The 17,752-nt window shown below is 31.0% G+C and overlaps 4 protein-coding genes across 6 annotated transcripts in view; 2 read left to right on the forward strand and 2 right to left on the reverse strand.

The window, feature by feature from the left end:
• Window positions 1-305, reverse strand: part of LOC106300507 (MICOS complex subunit Mic10-like) — a 1,565-nt gene extending 1,260 nt beyond the window's left edge. The window contains exon 1 of the mRNA XM_013736660.1: window positions 27-305. Within this exon, the coding sequence (XP_013592114.1) occupies window positions 27-159 (133 nt within the window). The 5' untranslated portion in view covers window positions 160-305. The remainder of the gene's footprint in view (window positions 1-26) is intronic.
• A 75-nt stretch (window positions 306-380) lies between these two features.
• LOC106300506 (patellin-3) lies at window positions 381-2,571 on the forward strand. 2 transcript variants are annotated; one of them, XM_013736659.1, is made up of 5 exons: window positions 381-731; window positions 813-1,595; window positions 1,679-1,803; window positions 1,896-2,046; window positions 2,132-2,571. In XM_013736659.1, exons 1-5 carry the CDS (start codon window positions 561-563, stop codon window positions 2,378-2,380), a joined length of 1,479 nt encoding a protein of 492 aa, XP_013592113.1. In that variant the 5' UTR covers window positions 381-560; the 3' UTR covers window positions 2,381-2,571. The 2 variants fall into 2 exon arrangements, with proteins under 2 accessions (XP_013592113.1, XP_013592112.1); XM_013736658.1 differs by having other exon boundaries at window positions 381-1,595.
• A 2,611-nt stretch (window positions 2,572-5,182) lies between these two features.
• LOC106297927 lies at window positions 5,183-6,061 on the forward strand. The gene is made up of 2 exons (XM_013734062.1): window positions 5,183-5,353; window positions 5,522-6,061. Exons 1-2 carry the CDS (start codon window positions 5,183-5,185, stop codon window positions 6,059-6,061), a joined length of 711 nt encoding a protein of 236 aa, XP_013589516.1.
• A 10,384-nt stretch (window positions 6,062-16,445) lies between these two features.
• Window positions 16,446-17,752, reverse strand: part of LOC106296926 (patellin-1-like) — a 3,291-nt gene continuing 1,984 nt past the window's right edge. For both annotated transcript variants that reach the window (XM_013733186.1, XM_013733185.1), the window contains 3 exons: window positions 17,257-17,384; window positions 17,035-17,170; window positions 16,446-16,954 (listed from right to left, as the gene is read on the reverse strand). In XM_013733186.1, coding sequence (XP_013588640.1) covers window positions 16,697-16,954; window positions 17,035-17,170; window positions 17,257-17,384 — 522 coding nt within the window. In that variant the 3' untranslated portion in view covers window positions 16,446-16,696. The remainder of the gene's footprint in view (window positions 16,955-17,034; window positions 17,171-17,256; window positions 17,385-17,752) is intronic.

A 17,752-nucleotide genomic window follows, 5' to 3' on the forward strand; every position in this document is an offset into this window, starting at 1 on the left:
GGGGGGGGGGGATCAAAACACCGAACTGAAGAAGAGAAGACCGGCGAAGGCGCCGCCGAGTGAGGAGTAGACGAAACGGCGGGTCGTGAGATCGATACATGCGTCCCACTTCGCATTCACATCGTGTTCCGGTGGCACACTCTCCTTTCGCTCCTCCATTTTCCGATATCGATTTCGCCTTCCGAGTCTCGTGCTTTCCTATCTCGGCGTTGCTCGATAGAAACGGTTTGTGACGGTGCCAGACGACAGAAATGGGCTCACAATTAGGCCTAATAAAGTTGACAATATCAGGCCTAGTGGGCTCATAACTGGGCCTAACTTAGAAAGAATATTTTTCATTACAGAACCTCAACCCTCTTTTTTGAAGTCTTCGGAGCTTATCGTAAATGTCGGAAGGTGACGACAAAAGAAAAACCAGTTCGATCGGCGTGACCAATATACCCTCTCGTACTTCGATACTTCAACGCACTTTTGTCTGGTCTTCTCCACTCGCTCTTATACCAAACATCAATTTCGCGATTTAGAAACATCACAGAAACAATACCACATATCAAAAAGAAATGGCGGAGGAATCAATCACCACCACTCTCCCCACCCCGCAAAATCAACCACCGTCGGAACTAACAACTCCGGATGAATCAAAGCCTACTCTCGAAGTCTCGGCGCGAGAGACTGAAACGGCGGTAACCACCTCCACGCCGGAAACGGAAACCGCGGCAGAGAAGCCTGAGGTAGCGGCGGAAGATCATCAGCCGCCGAAAGTTACTGAAACGGCGGTAACCACCTCCACGCCGGAAGAGGAAACGGCGGAGGTAACGCCGGAAGAGCATCAGCCGCCGAAGGTGACGGAGACGGAAACGGCATCGACGGAGAAGAAGGAGCTCGGAAACGAAAAGTCGCAGCAGGAAGAAGAGACGGCAAGAATCCCTCAGAATCTCGGCTCGTTCAAGGAAGAGAGCAGCAACCTCTCCGATCTATCCGATTCAGAGAAGAAATCTCTTAACGAGCTCAAGCATCTCGTGCGCGACGCTCTCGACAACCACCAGTTCGGTTCAGTCCCCAAACCGGAAGACGCCGCAAGCGCACCGGAAGAAGTCACGATCTGGGGAGTCCCGCTCCTCAAAGACGACAGAAGCGACGTCGTTTTGCTGAAGTTCCTACGAGCTAGGGACTTCAAGGTGAAAGATTCGTTGACCATGCTCAAGAACACGATCAAGTGGAGGAGGGACTTCAAGATCGACGAGCTGGTCGATGAAGACTTAGTGGATGATCTTGACAAGGTCGTGTTCATGCACGGACACGACCGTGAAGGCCACCCGGTGTGTTACAATGTCTACGGCGAGTTCCAGAACAAGGAGCTTTACAACAAGACGTTCTCCGATGAGGAGAAGAGGAAACATTTCTTGAGGACGAGGATTCAGTTCTTGGAGAGGAGTATAAGGAAGCTGGATTTCAGCTCCGGTGGTGTGTCCACCATTTTTCAGATTAACGACATGAAGAACTCTCCGGGGCTGGGGAAGAAAGAGCTTAGATCGGCGACCAAGCAAGCCGTGCAGTTGCTTCAGGACAACTACCCTGAGTTTGTGTTCAAACAGGTAACATCAGATTCTTCTTCATTGTTCAGATTCAGACATGATTGATTATTGTGGTTGAATGTTTTGTTTGGTAAAATTTTCAGGCCTTTATCAATGTTCCATGGTGGTACCTTTTGTTTTACACTGTGATTGGTCCGTTTATGACGCCAAGGTCAAAGAGCAAGTTGGTGTTTGCTGGTCCTTCAAGATCAGCCGAAACCCTTTTCAAGTAATATTTCAAAAGTTTTTTTTTGTGGTTTTGTTTGTTTAAAACTCTTAAGACTCATCTGACACATATTTGAAAAAAATGTGTGACTATAGATACATATCACCTGAACAAGTCCCTGTACAATACGGAGGATTAAGTGTAGATCCTTGCGACTGCAATCCAGACTTCTCATTGGATGATCCAGCCTCTGAAGTCACTGTTAAGCCCGGAACAAAGCAAACTGTTGAGATCATAATCTATGAGGTTAGTGCATTCTACGCCTTTCATCTCGTCATTACTTTAATATGCAATATTCAAAACATTAAATAGTTATTTAATCTCTATGCAGAAATGTGAGATTGTGTGGGAGATAAGGGTAATTGGATGGGAAGTGAGCTACAAGGCAGAGTTTGTGCCAGAAGAGAAAGATGCTTATACAGTGGTTGTTCAGAAACCGAGGAAGATGAAACCGGCCGATGAACCGGTGTTAACTCAAAGCTTCAAAGTGAATGAGCTTGGCAAGGTTTTGCTCACAGTGGACAACCCAACCTCTAAGAAGAAGAAGCTTGTTTACAGGTTTAATGTCAAACCTCTCTGATATTTACAAAAAAAAATGAAACTCTTTTAAACTTAAAAAAAAAAATACAAACAGTGTGGTTTCTGGTATGCTTATGTACGTATATGCGAGTCTACTTTTTCATATAATTTATCATTTTGTGTGGTTTATACGATGGAGCTTTCTGCATCTTTTGCTCTTGTAATCATTTGGGGAGAATATGTTTTACATGACTTTCTGTAATAAAAATACTTTAATAAATCTCTCTACCCTTAATTGATTGTGTTGATACTGAAATCAACTGTATACGGACTAGTTAGGTGTTGTGCAACATCAACGATAAATCATGAGTTGAAATAAATGAAAGAGATTCGTAAGGCTGTTGATTTACACGTTGTAACAACTTCTCGACACTGACATATTGTTGTCTGGAGACTGGAGTGGGTGGAAGTGGTTCAGTTTCACAATTTGTGCCTTGTTTACCCAAAACTTGTTGGCTGTTACGTCATTCAAATGCCAATTATGGTTTGGGAAAAAAATTTCTTTACAAATGAATGTTATTTCAACTATAAACAAAAAGTAGTTTATCCATGTCTAGCATTTCATAAACCTTAATTATATATAAAGATATTATTCTGGTATTATTCAATAATATATTTACAAGAATTATCATCACTGTCAATAAATAACAATGAACAAACATATTTTAGACAATACCAGTCAAGTCCGAGTAAGAGCAAAGTTGAGTGTAACGTTTTGATGTGGGACAAACCAACACAAATCCCCTAGAATATATTTGCGAAGTGATTTATACACATGTCGTCACTACAATCATTTTCGCTGAAAAAAAAATGACATGACACTTTAAATAGATGACATGATTTTAGAAAATAGTGACATGGCATCATATTAATTGTGAGATATAAAATTTCCTTTTAAAAATTTAAAAATTTTTACAGGAATTTTAAATATGGTAATAAAAATAACTCATATATCATCATTAATGTCAGTTTTCCATATAAATATTTATTTATGGTAAACTATTAAATATATTAATAATTTATATATCACAATTAAAATAATAATATATATGTATATATGTATCTCACATTAATAAAAATAAACTAAATAAATTAACACTAATCCAAAAAAAATTTGATAGTTAAATATTTAAAAATTATTTAAATTTATCTGTTCATCTTCATCGTTTAAATTAACAAAAATATTTTTTAGTTTAACTAAAACAAACAAAGTCTCAAATTTATTAGAATTTATATTTATATGTAAATATATATATATATATATATATGTATATATTTAAAATTAATGGGAAATACATATATATATATATATAAATAAAAAAAATAATCATTAAACACAATAATATAATTAAAACTATTTTTATAAAATCTAATTTTATCTTTATTAAAATTTAAATAAAATCAAATTTAAATAGTTATACTAAATCAAAAGAAATAAGATTACAAAAACACATTTATGATTTTTATAACAATTGAAATTAAAATATAAATTAATAATGTTAAAATATAAATCAAAATTTTTTTTTGAAATAAAAAATGTTATGTTAAAAATTACTATTTCTGCGCTTGCCGCAGGAAAATTCACAGTTATCTAGTAAACTATAATTTTGAAGTAATAAAATACTTTCTTTATATCTATATTTTCTTAGATGAAAATTATAAATTTCTATATAATGTGATTTCATTAAAAACAATTTATACAGATAATCTTGATATTAGAAAAAGAAATATTATTTCTTTAAAATTAATGGGAAATATATATATATATATATATATATATATATATATATATTTTAAATAAATAATCATTAAACACAATAATATAATTAAAACTATTTTTATAAAATCTAATTTTATCTTTATTAAAATTTAAATAAAATCAAATTTAAATAGTTATATCAAATCAAAAGAATAAATATGATTACAAAAATACGTTTATGATTTTTTATAACAATTGAAGTTAAAATATAAATTAATAATGTTGAAATATAAATAAAAATTTTATTTTGAAATAAAAAATGTTATGTTAAAAATTATTATTTCTGCCCATGGCGCAGGAAAACTCCTAGTAAAATATAATTTTGAAGTAATAAAATACTTTCTTTATATCTATATTTTCTTAGATGAAAATTATAAATTTCTATATAATGTGATTTCATTAAAAACAATTTACACAGATAATCTTGATATTAGAAAAAGAAATATTATTTCTTTTAAAACATATTTTTAAACAATACAAAAAAAAAATCAAAGTAATAAAAATATTTTTATATATCTATATATTTTCTTAGATGATTACATAAAATAATTAAGTAACATAAATCGATATATGTTTAATTGTCTAAAAATAGTTTATAATTAGTAATATTCAAATGTTTTATTTATTTTTCATATATTAAGTTGACTATAATATCTTTAAATTACAGCAAAAAAATATCGATAATTTATATTTTATTTACATAATATTATTTTTAAATACAATCACAATTTTTTTACTGCTTATTTTTAGGAGATATTAAAAAACCTAAAAATAATTTTCAAAATAAACATCGTTTGATCAAATAGTTACAAAATAGTTTAATGAGGTAGATATATTATATTTTATCATTATTAAAGTTATTTTTTCTTAATATTAAATTTGCTTTTAAATTTTATGTTTTTATGTTTGTAACTTAATAGAACCATAATCAAATAACGAAAGCAAATCTGAATTCTCATTTTTAAGATTATTTAAAATAAATTTTAGTCTACTAGATTCTGGGATGTACGAGACACTGGTTTGGGTTCATGGGTCTGGCGTAAGATGCTGAAGATGAGGACCTTAGCGAAGCAGTTCTTGCGCATGGAGATTCACAATGGACAGTCTACTAGATTCTGGACAGACATATGGCACCCTAGTGGTCGTTTGATTGAAGTTGCTGGTGAATCTGGAACGCAGAAGCTTGGTATCTCTCGATCAGCCCTGGTTTGTGAGGTACGAACACAAACATGTTGGGCTTTCCGTAGAACTCGTGACAGACTACTACGAGAGATCATCAGCTCGATTGAAACTCATCAGCTGAGTGATGCTAGGAACAGTCGAGATATTGTTCTATGGAGAAAGAATGAGAATGAGTTTTGTAATCAATTTTCAACATCCTAGACATGGAAGCAAATTCGAGTGAACAGACCAATCAAACCGTGGAGTAAAGTGATATGGTTCTCTCTTGGAGTCCCCCGGTTTGCTTTCATCACATGGCTGGCAGTAGACAATAGATTGTCAACAGGTGACCGTATGAGAACTTGGGGACAGGTGCAAGGATGTTTGTTTTGTGGAGAGCCAAACGAGACAAGGGACCATCTGTTCTTTGCCTGTCCATATACCTACACTCTCTGGACTGAAGTTGTGGGCACGCTACTGGGAAGACCTCCTGATCCTGATTGGGTAAGCACGCTTGAACACTTAACAACACATAGTTTCAGCTATCTTGGCTACATTCTATTGAGGTTAGTGTTTCAAGCTACAATATATACGATATGGAGAGAAATGAATGATAGAAGGCATCTCAAGAAACCTAGACAACACCACCAATTGGCGAATATTATTGATAAAACTGTACGCAATCGGCTTTTAGCTACCAGATATTGGGAGAAGCAACGCATGAGGAAGCTTATGCAAGAGTGGTACAGAACACATACATAGATCATAGAGTTCTTGTTCAATTTCAGTCTTTAGTCCTTTGTACATAACTATTCTTTTCATTGATGATCAATAAATTTAAAATTTCATCAAAAATAAATAAATAAATAAATTTTAGTCTCTGTTCAATAAATCAAAGGCATAAAGTTATTTAGAATTTATAAAATATTTTAATTATTGTAAATATTGATATGTGCTCATGAGCTTTCAAAAATGTATCAGCTACTTACGCATGTAATCATCGATTTATTTTCTAATATTTGTTTTACAAATATCAACATATAATTTGATAAATATTATGAAAATACATGCACATTTGACTTAATTATAATAAAAAATAATTATACTTCATTTTGAATTTGAAAGAATATATGTAACTCAATATACTCACAGCATGAGTGATTCGACTAATCCAACTTATATCTAAATCATAGATTTAACTACGATAAGAATATATAATTTTATAAGAATAGTAATTTATTTTATAAATATAAATCATAGGACAACTCAAAACATATTAAAAATGAAAATATTAGTTCTTTTGTAAAATTTATATATATGCATGAGACTTCAGAATATTATCGTTTCGTTATATTAATTTATGTTATTTGGAATCAGACACTTTAGTTTACGTTTTTTATTTCATTCTAAGCACAATATATCTTAAGTTATACATAATCTTCATAAAATATATTCACATATCTAAGACAACAACTACCCAAATGCAAATAAGAAATTAATAAAAATTTTAATATATGGAATAAAAATATTACAGTTGAATTCATAGATGCAATCCAATTTACCCAAATGATAATTAAATAGACTGAAAAACAACAAAATCGATTAGATATAACATATATAGAACCATATGTATAATTAAAGTAACATAATATTATTAATATAAATGATGCATATAAATTATAAATTAATTTAAAATTAAAAGTAAGTAGCAATCAATTATTATAACATATTTACTTTTAAAATATTTATATCCGTGCATGAGCACGGTAAAATTACCTAGTTATACACAAGTTTGACGTGGGACAAGCTATCATATTTTCCTCACCTCAGAATTGGACATCTGAATCGTGAAGTTCGTGGAATTGAATAAAACAAGGATTTTGATACATATTATAATGAATTTAACTCACGAAAAATGAAAAATTGCCACACATGTACATAATATCCACAAATCTTTTAAAATGAGATAAACTCATATTTCCTACGTTTCAAATGTCGTTTTAAATTTTTGTACACAAATTAAGAAAATAGTTAGATGTTCAATTTTACAGTTATATGACTATTGAAATTCTATAGTATTTATTGTTTTTCCAAACATAGTTAAGATCAATATTTATTTTGTAAGAAAGTTTTACTCTACACCGACACATAAATTGAAACTAAGGAAGTACTCTCAGCAAAAGATTTTAACAAATACCAACAAAAAATTTAAGACGTTTTGTTCAGCACCTTATCATTTATTGTCGCCTATGGTTAAATACTAAAACTGTAAAACGAGCAAACCTATATACTTATGTTATAGAAATGAAAGTGATCAACCAACCACACATTGTTTTTTTTATATATATATGTCTTTTCGATTGATCCGGTCGGTCCCGGGAAGAACACATTTAATGCTATAAAATGGACTAATTCGAAAGTGTAGCAGTACCTATGTTACATGGAATCGGAAGCGGATACGTGGAAACGGAAGCGTTACGAAGCGCGGAAGCGAGTTTTTAAAAATATTTAGGAAGCGGGTACGTGTTGGAAGCGTATTTCATATATATATATGTTATTAAAAACCATAATAAAATTATATTAAATATAAACATTTTTCATAGTGAAAATTTAGTTAATTATGCATATATGATAACTCGAAAATAAAAATAAGTATGTATAATTACAAAGTAACATATAACAATATATATCTAAGTTATATGACATATATATGGCTTTTAGACTGAAAAAGAAAACAGAGCACATCAATTAATCGATTGAACTCAGCACCAGCTACCACTTAAGACAACACACAACCACGATAAGCTGATTTTTACAAAAAAAATCAATCGATTGACCCACAGCAATTAAATAGTTACAAACAAAACAAACAAGTGAACAAAAAGAAAAACGTAGTTAGATTACTATAAAGAAAACAGAGGAATATGAATTATCTTTTCTTGGAAGTTTACTTGAATTTGGGTTTTATGTTTATAGAATGGACTAAGTTGGGCAACAAAACAAATTTGTGCTCTGTAAGCTGTGTTAATGATACGAACACAGTAAGCTGTTGATGTTACAATAACATCATCTTCCCCGAACATCATCTTCTCTAACGCTTCCAATTTGCACCACCGACGCTTCCACTTTAGAATCATATGCTTCCATTACGCTTCCAAACTCTTCAATTCTGGAATCGCGATTCCAAGACGATTCCAAGCGATTCCGAGCGGTTCCGCTCCCAACTCCGCTTCCGGAGCGAGAAACGCACAACCATGTACGCTTCCATGCAACACAGCGTAGCACACTGTCTGACTTGAGTTTAGAATACCTTCCGACCAATGATAAGAGATTTACTGATTATCTGTTACGCGGCGCATTTAGTGTTATTCAATTGTGTGAAAGTGAGATCTTTTACATCATTGGTAAATTAAAATAAGGGAAAGCAAAAAGGAAGTAAATGAAGAGGAATCGATGAAGAAGCACATGCGACAACTTTGGCTAGTAGTGAATCTGTTCAAATTCCATTCATGGCTGTTACTCTTGTGTCGGTCCATGCATGTCCCACCCTTTTCTATTGTTTGTTATTTATCCATTTTTCATATAAACTCCGAACTGTCTTCGGACCCGACGCTATGATCACTACCATTCTCATACATTTATTACACATTATTCATTTGTAATCATTACAATACATTTTTTGGTAAAAGTCATTACAATACATGCTTGTACTAATTATAAACTCAGCATTTAGCTGCTGTCAAGTTGTCACACTGTATGCGTTCAACTTTCAATATTCTTGATCCAGGGCCGTGCCTGATAATTATTGGCCCACAAGCCAAAATTATTTTTTGGCCTTTTAAATTTTAAAATTCGCAAAAATACTAAATAATGCATCAATGAAGGTTTGAACCATGGTATGTAACTGTGGTATCAGCCGCTTATACCAGTAGAGCTACATGAGATTTCTGTAATTTTTGGCCCCAACAAATATTTATTGTCTCCGGCCCTAAAGCACATGCTTTACTGGCTTCTATTCAGGCCCGGCCCTGTCTTGATCTATCATTTTAATATAAGTCAAGACTCTAGGTTTCTGTTCATATTCAAATATTAGCATAATACTGTCTTTTTCAAAATAAATGACGGAAGTTGATGAAGAAAAAACTAAAGGACAATGACATGTATACTGTTATACTATAGTTAAGATGAAAATATTAGTTTTTATCATCATGGCGAGGGCTGTAGTTATGTATTTAATTATTAGTTTGACAATCATGCGGATTACACTTTTTTTTCTTTCTTTTTTTTAGACTTGATGTTAACTTTAGCCTTAAATTGATTTATGAGTTGGCCATAGCCAGCTAGTCATTATTAGTTTGCATTTGATTCACACATGTCCGGGTATGTGTATTTGGTGCGGATATGTGGAAATCTCGTTGCGGATTCGATTCGAATTTGAATATCCGTTTAAATTATGTTTAAAAAAAATCAAAACATCTAAATATACTTTTAAATTTTAAAAATCCAAAAATAAAAAATAATATACAAAAGTTTAATAGTGAAAAATTAAATACCTAAAATTAATATAAAAATTGGTTTGATTTGGATATTTAGGGTAAAAACATGTAGATATTTTGGATATTTCTGTTATTTTTAGTATTTTGCTATTTTTAGATAAATATTGTGGCTATGTTGGATAATCTTTAGATACTTCCATGTATTTTGAACATTTTATAGATATTAATATTAAAATAATTAATATATTATATATATAATTGTAATTAAGTTATCTACAAATATCTAAAATATTTTGATTTGGATCGAATTTAATTCAAGTTTTTTAGATATTAAAATATTGAATTCATTGAGATATTTTATCAGTTTCAGTTTTAGTTTGATATTAATTTTTAGATCAAATTCAGTTAGGTTCTTTAGATCTAGATATTTTGCCCACTCAGCCAAGTAATTGTCTTTGGTCTTTGCAAATTGCAGTTTAGAAAGAATCCGCTGAAATATATTGTAACCAAAATATATAAATGTTAAATATATAATTCTTTTAATGTCAAATACAATGAATGATGTGCCCTTGATTTCCTCTCTTATCCGAGGACTATAGTCCATAATTCAATAATATGATCCATTAAGAAAACTTTTGTAAAGTATATTTATATTATTAAATGTATATTTAGGAAGACTTTCATTAATATATATCTATGAATAACTTACTAAATTTGTATATATATTTACTAAAATATTCTTAAATATGTATAATATATTCTTAAAGTTTTTTTTTTTTTGTTAACCTGGGGGTATCCCAGGTCCATGGAGAGGCCCGGACTAATCCCCAAGGGGAGGTGCAGCCCACGGATAGACCCTCTCTCCGGGTATTCAAATGGGCCCTAAAGCATATGCCCATATCCGTGTTGGGTGACCAGGATAATTGTGACTTAGTTTCGCGCAGCAGGTGGATCGAACCTGAAACGTGTTGGCGTCTCAGTCCCGTCTCCTTACCACTTGACCACAATCACCCGGTCTATTAAAGTTTTTAAAAATCTTTCTTGAGTGTGCACTCTAATTTTCTAAAGATATTCTACATATTTAAATATGCAAGCCAATTTTAGAAAAATGTCATACATATAAGGAAGAAGTTCTGTAATATACATATATGTTACATTCAAGAAGTCTAATTACACATTTATGAAAGCATTACTGAATTCTATAATTTTTTTACAAATTCAGAAAGATATCGTATATATTATGGAATGTCTTCCTAAACTTAAAAAAAGGTTTCCCAAAATAACTATTCATTTTTTTTTGAAAAAATATTTTTGATGTTTTTAAAATATTTATTTATTTTATATATTTAATAAATAATTAAGTAAAATTATAAATGCAGGTATGAAAATTATTTATCCGTTCAATAAAACTTATTTTGAACACTTTAATCTTTAAAGTCTATTTAAATAAAAAAACTAAAAATGGCTATATATGAGATTTACCCTCATATTTGTATTATTAAAGGATAAATTTCGTTTACCACTTTCATGCTACCACTTCTCATCTTTACCATTACTAAATGAACATTTTCAAAAATATCTTCTTCATTAAGTGGCAAATGCCTCTTATACTCTTGTTCTATATATATATAATAAATCATTATTTAAATAAATAAAAATTAAAAAATTAAAATGTTCTTTTTTTGAATTTTTTACGAAATTGTTTTTTATTTTTTTCAAAATTTCTTTTTGAAAATCAAAAATTATGTTTGAAACTATTTTTAATTTTTTTAATATATTTTTAGTATTTATTTATATATTTATTAGAATCTTAAATTTTACATTCCAAAAACCCTACCCCACTCCTCAACTCTAAACCCTAATTCTAGATTAGTTAACTATAGCGGATATAAGTGTCTTTTACCCTTTATTAAAAATAAGGGTAAAAGTGATTAGTGTAGACATGAAAAGTGGTACTATGAATGTTATATTTGTGGCAATTTCCCATTATTAATTGAGAGCCTTTGAACCATTACGTTAAAAGTTAGAGCGGTTAACGTCGTTGATACCTCTAATGAATAATTAGGTTTGTTAATATATATTTACTCATCAATTAAAAATAAATTTCATTAATTTGATGATTATCATTGACTAAAAAAATTTATATTGGGTTATAAAATCTTTATTAATCTTAATTAATAATTAAATTTGTTAATATATAATTAATCATAAATTAAAAATGAATTTAATTAATTTGATAATTATGTTATACAAAATTAGTTTATATTGGGGGGATTTACCAAATATGACTCAAAATTTGATTTTGATTGCAAAAGTATACCCAAACTTGAATCAAATGCAAAAGTAACCCAAAAGCCTTGTGAAATTACAGCCAGCCCCTTGTGGCCAAAGAAAAAAAACAGAACACATTTTTACGAATATATCTCCGCTAAGTCTTCTGAGTTTTCTGAGATTCTATTAAGTGTTCTGGACGACGTCCACGGAAGTCGTCTGGTATAGTTGATTTTAAAAATAATTTATAAGTTTTGTAAAAAATATTTTGATGAACGAAAAATTAAAATCATGTAATTATAAACAGTTTTAAGTGATATAATTTACGATATAATAAAATTGAATTGTTTTCAACATAGATGAGTGAAAGCAGTGAATCATGATATTCTTTGGTCTAGGGTTTGTCAACATATGTTGTAGTATTGTATGTATTCTTAGGGTTAGATTTTGGAAAGCTTAAATGTTTTTTTGAAAAATTAATTTTGTATCTACATGTGATTATTTCTGTGTATAGTAAACACTTTTTAAGTTTAGTTTGATTTTATGAAGTGTTTAGTTAGTTAATTTAGTTTATGGGTTATGTTTAGGGTCTAGACGACTAACATGTAAGTCGTCTGGGAAGTCTTCTAACTCCCGCTAAAAATATTTTAGTTTCCCGCTAAAAATATGTTAGTTTCCCGCTAAAAATATTGAAGTCTTTGGGCGACTTACAAGTAAGTCGTCTAGTAAGTCTTCTGATCGAAAATATTTAACCTTATTGGAATTTTTGTCTCCATATATAAAAAAATTTATACATTCTCTCTTTTCCTCTCAAATGGCTGCAACAAAAATGGTATGTTCCTCATTCTAAAACTCTCCAACCTCTCTCTAATCTCTTTGAACTTATAAACACCAAACTTTATCTCAATTTCTTGTTTTTGTCTCATGTCTTTCTCACTAGTTTATCTTGTTTTGGGGGTTTTTCATCACATGGTTTTCATCTTCCACTCATTTAAAGGTAGATTTATTAATTTTAGATATGTATTTTGTGTGTTCTATAAAGGTAGATCTATATAATATTCCACTAATTTTCTATTTTTTTAAGCCATTTGAACGTTTTTTGAGATACAAGTTTTTCAGATCTGGATTTGGATATGCAGGTTTTTCAGATCTGGAAGACTTCCAGACGACTTCTAGGAAGTCTTCCAGACGACTTCCAGGAAGTGTTCTGACGGAGTCTTCTCCCATGTCTCCCTTTCATAATAGATCTGAGTGTTTTGGTAAGTTCTTATGTTGATTTTCTTCATTCGATAACCTCCTGTTGCATAAAATTTGTACTTTTTTCCCAAACTAAAACTCTCAAAACCCACTCTAATCTCTTTGACTTGAAAACACTAAACTTTATATGAATTTTTCGTTTTTGTCTCATGTCTTTCTCACTAATCTATCTTTTTGTTGCATGTTTTAATCAGATGGTTCTCATCTTCCACTTGGATATGTACTTTGTGTGTTCTATAAAAGTATGTCTATCAAATTTTCCACTAATTTTCTCTGTTTTAAGCCATTTGAACGTTTTTTGATATGATAGCAAGATTTACATTTCTGGGTTTGATATACATGTTTTTCAGATCTGGATCAAACTTTGGAAGACCTATGGGAACTTCCAGACGATTTCAAAGAAGTATTCCAGACGACTTCTAGGAAGTCTTCTGACGGGGTCTTCTTCCATATCAAGTGGAGTCTAAGCTTGTCTTTGTAGAGGAATGATCTATAATAGTTTTGTTTGTGGTCTGTTTTGTGATTTGCATGTGTACTCCTTTAGTTGTGACTTTTTTTGTAAATTTGAAGAGATATTAATGAAAAAGTTTGGTAAATATGTTCATTTTCCACGACATTATCTTGCCAAAAGTACTTGACATAATTGAAGTTATTGATACAACTTCAATAGCAAAACACAATAACACAAAAAAATTAATCAAATTTATTACAACTAAGGAAGAAGAATTCTCAAAAATTAGTCAAATTCACAAAAGATAAAACATTACATAAATTCAAAGGTAGAACACTTTCATTAGATACATAAGTAAAAAATATATCTTATGATCTGAAAAGACACATTAAACCATGTTACTTGATATTCTTGAAGTTTCGTAACACTTTTGAAAATTAAATAAACATATCTTAAAGTTACTTAACAAATTTACAAAAACTAACGTAGAAGACTTCCACGGATGTCTTCTCAATTAGCTAGAAACTTTACTATGCATGAATGTTGGTAACCTTATAAATATCACCAATTAAGTTATAAATTTCATTCAGTAGCCCCAATATTAACTAATATACATGAATTAACAAAAAAAATTAAAAAGTCTTTATAGTCTTAGAGAAAATAAAAATTTATTAAACATTGACGCAAACAACTTCCACGGAGGTCGTCTGGTAGACTTCTGGGAAATCGTCCATTTAGGTTAGTTTTGCAATTGATTTTTAACCTAGACGACTTACATAGAAGTCGTCCATCTTTGTTTGTTAAAAAAAAAAATCGAGACGACTTACATGTCTAGGAAAATGGGTTAATTTTGCATTTGGCCGGATTGTGTGAGAAATTTGACTTTTCCAGGACGACTTACATGTAGACGACTTACACGGAAGTCGTCCATCCGACGACTTACATGGAAGTCGCCCAAGATAAGCAAGGTTTGACCAGAATCTCGGAATAAAATCATGGACGACATTCGTGGAAGTCGCCTGATGGACGCCTTCCGTTTAAGTCGTCTAGACAAAAATAATTTTTTTTGTTTTATTTTTCAATTGCAAAACTAACCTGAGACGACTTACATGGAATTCGTCTAGGTATAACAAAATATTGATTTTTTTATTTTCTACTGGACGACTTACATGAAAAGTCAAATTTCTGACACAATCCGGTCAAATGCAAAACTAACCCGTTTTCCTTGGAAGTCGTCTCGATTTTTTTTTTAACAAACAAAAATGGACGACTTCCATGTAAGTCGTCTAGAAAAACACATTTAAAAGTTAATTGCAAAATTAACCTCTGCATTGACCAGAAGACTTTCATGTAAGTCGTCTATAGCCAGACGACTTACCCAGAAGTCGTCTACAGCCAGTAAGTCGTCTGGACGAACATATCTGGAAAAAAACTAATTTCATAGTTTCAACCAGTGAGATAACTTGTTTAGCACACAAAATTCTTCTCCAAGCACCAAGAATCTCAAACAAAAGTGACCCACCAAGAATCGTAAGCTTTAATGGCTCTATGAACCATAAAATTTTTAGAATCAAAATCTTGGGTTTTTTTTAGATGAATATGGAGAGAAAGTAAAGAGATGTTGTTTTTGGTTCATAAGAATTGAGAAAGAAAGAGTGTAAATCGATTTTTAGGTGCATTAAGAGCTTCATGGTGGTTGGTGTATTGATGGCAATGGCAATATTGTGAATACTTGAGAAAGATGAGGGTGATAGAGTAAAATATGCATTTTCAAAAAAAAAAAAGTGATGACATTTTCGTGAATAATCTGAACTTTGGGGATGAAAGAGGCAAGTCAAAGTTCCAAAAAAACATGAGTTAGTTTTGTGTTTGACTTCAAGTTTTGAGTCATATTTGCAAAAAACCCTTATATTGTGTTATCTAAAAATTATATACATCATAAATTTTTAGAAGCTAGAGAGATCCTTGTATATTTTTTTATTTTTTTGTTTATAATTGTATGTATACATGAGTGTTTTTAAATTATGAAAAAAAGATACTAATCTTTTTAAGTTTAGTTTAATTATTAAAGTATTTATATTATGATGAAATTTTTTTTATATAAAAAGCATTTGTTATTCAATTTGTTATTCAATTTATTATTAAACATTTTATACGTATGACATGAACAATAACTTGTTCTAATGGTATTTGAATTGATAATATATCTACTCATAAATATTTTTAAAATTATTATGTTCTCACGTGCGGACAAAACATCTAGTATATTCATTGAACATTATAATTATCTTGATGGATAATACATTAACATTACAATCTAAATTTACGCATTTAACTTTCAACTTTCCTTCCAAATAAGGATGATATCAAGATCCTGAAAGAGAACTTCACCCGATCAGAGATTATCTATGTACCACGGACGCAAAATTCAAAGGCGGATAGTCTAGCACGCAGTGCTAGAAAGCAACCGTTTTTTGTCGTTCACATAGATGCAGATCAACCGGTTTGGTTTACAGAGTCAGTATGAGTCTGTATCGTTGATGACAAAAAAAAAAAAAAAATTTCAACTCTCCTTTTCAACTATTGGGGGATTTGGTATGGAGAATTTTCCCAATGCTTTACGAGACAGAGAAAGACATATATAAATAATGAATACATTAAGGTAAATAAAGAAACAAAGTATTGTTCTTGCTTTTGAATTTTAATCACATATTATTCATACACAAAACAGCCCAATGCTCAAAACAGAGCAAACCATTCCAGCAAAACACAAGTACAAAAATAACATTTTACATTTCAAATTACATAATAAATAACAAAATAATCCTTGTTCTTCGTCCTTCCAACTGGGTTGTGGTAATTGACATGTAGTTTCAATTTTTTTTAATCTGGATGTGACCTGTTCAAGTTTCAAGTTTCATTTCAAAGATCAGATATTGGTAGAGTTTTGAACCTGTAGAGCACTTTCTTCTTCTTGGAAGTCTGGTTATCGATTGTGATCACAATCTTTCCCGGTTCACCCACCTTAAAAGATTCAGTTATAACCGGTTCATCGGTTGGCTCAATCCTCCGGTTCTTAGAGACAATCACAGCATAACTTCCCTCTGTGGTCGGCTCAAACTGAGCTCCATAGCTAACATCTGCACCCAACACCCTTAGTTCCCATGAAAGCATGCAAGCCTGCCACAAGCACCACAATGCACATTAATCTTCGTAATTAGCAATAGTTTACAATATGATCGGAATCTGAATGTATATACATCAGAAGCAGGCAAATCTATGGTGTATTTGGCTGCTGGTTTAACTATAGCTTCAGTTACAGTATCTTCAGTGGATATAGGAATATCTTTGCTAAGTCCACCGTATTTAACCGGGACTTGTTCAGGAGAAATGTATCTGTTTCCAACCACAAACATAAGAGCTTAGTGACAAAAAAATATTTGAATTAGGAATTGGTAAAATAATTATTAGTGGTTAATTACTTGAAAATTGCATCAGCAGATTTAGATGGACCAGCAAGAACCATCTTGCTCCTAGTCCTTGGTGATGTAATGATCGATCCGAATGTTTTGTAGTAAGGAATGTACCACCATGGAACATTGATGAACAGCTGCAAAATAAGAAAGGAATTAAAGAAGAAATCACCAGCAGTTTCGGCACGATTAATTGGGCTATAATCCCCTATATATTATTTGTGAAAAATTACAACTTCTTTTTGTAACCACGTGTCATCACTAGGATGATTTTTAGAATTATTAGAGAAATATGTTGGTCCATCTAATTATATAATAAGCTTTTTATTAAACTAACAATAAATTTATTATTAATGTCATTTATTATTTCCTTAAATAAAGATTACGGAATTGCCGAATGTGGCTAACGTATATATGACAATTAATGATTTTGAATAATAAAGATCTGATTAAAAAAATGTATATTCTATCAAATTTGTTTAATTTTAAACTATTAAAATAATTT

Source organism: Brassica oleracea, chromosome C6 (genome assembly GCF_000695525.1).
Source record: "Brassica oleracea var. oleracea cultivar TO1000 chromosome C6, BOL, whole genome shotgun sequence".
NCBI lineage: Eukaryota > Viridiplantae > Streptophyta > Magnoliopsida > Brassicales > Brassicaceae > Brassica > Brassica oleracea.

Bases quoted from the DNA above. Each gene is read 5' to 3' on its own strand.
- LOC106300506 (XM_013736658.1), top strand. From the start codon at position 561: ATGGCGGAGGAATCAATCACCACCACTCTCCCCACCCCGCAAAATCAA. The intron at 1,804-1,895 runs GTAATATTTCAA...GTGTGACTATAG, and splicing joins TCAGCCGAAACCCTTTTCAA to ATACATATCACCTGAACAAG. The intron at 2,047-2,131 runs GTTAGTGCATTC...ATCTCTATGCAG, and splicing joins TTGAGATCATAATCTATGAG to AAATGTGAGATTGTGTGGGA.
- LOC106297927 (XM_013734062.1), top strand. From the start codon at position 5,183: ATGCTGAAGATGAGGACCTTAGCGAAGCAGTTCTTGCGCATGGAGATT. The intron at 5,354-5,521 runs GTACGAACACAA...TCAACATCCTAG, and splicing joins GATCAGCCCTGGTTTGTGAG to ACATGGAAGCAAATTCGAGT.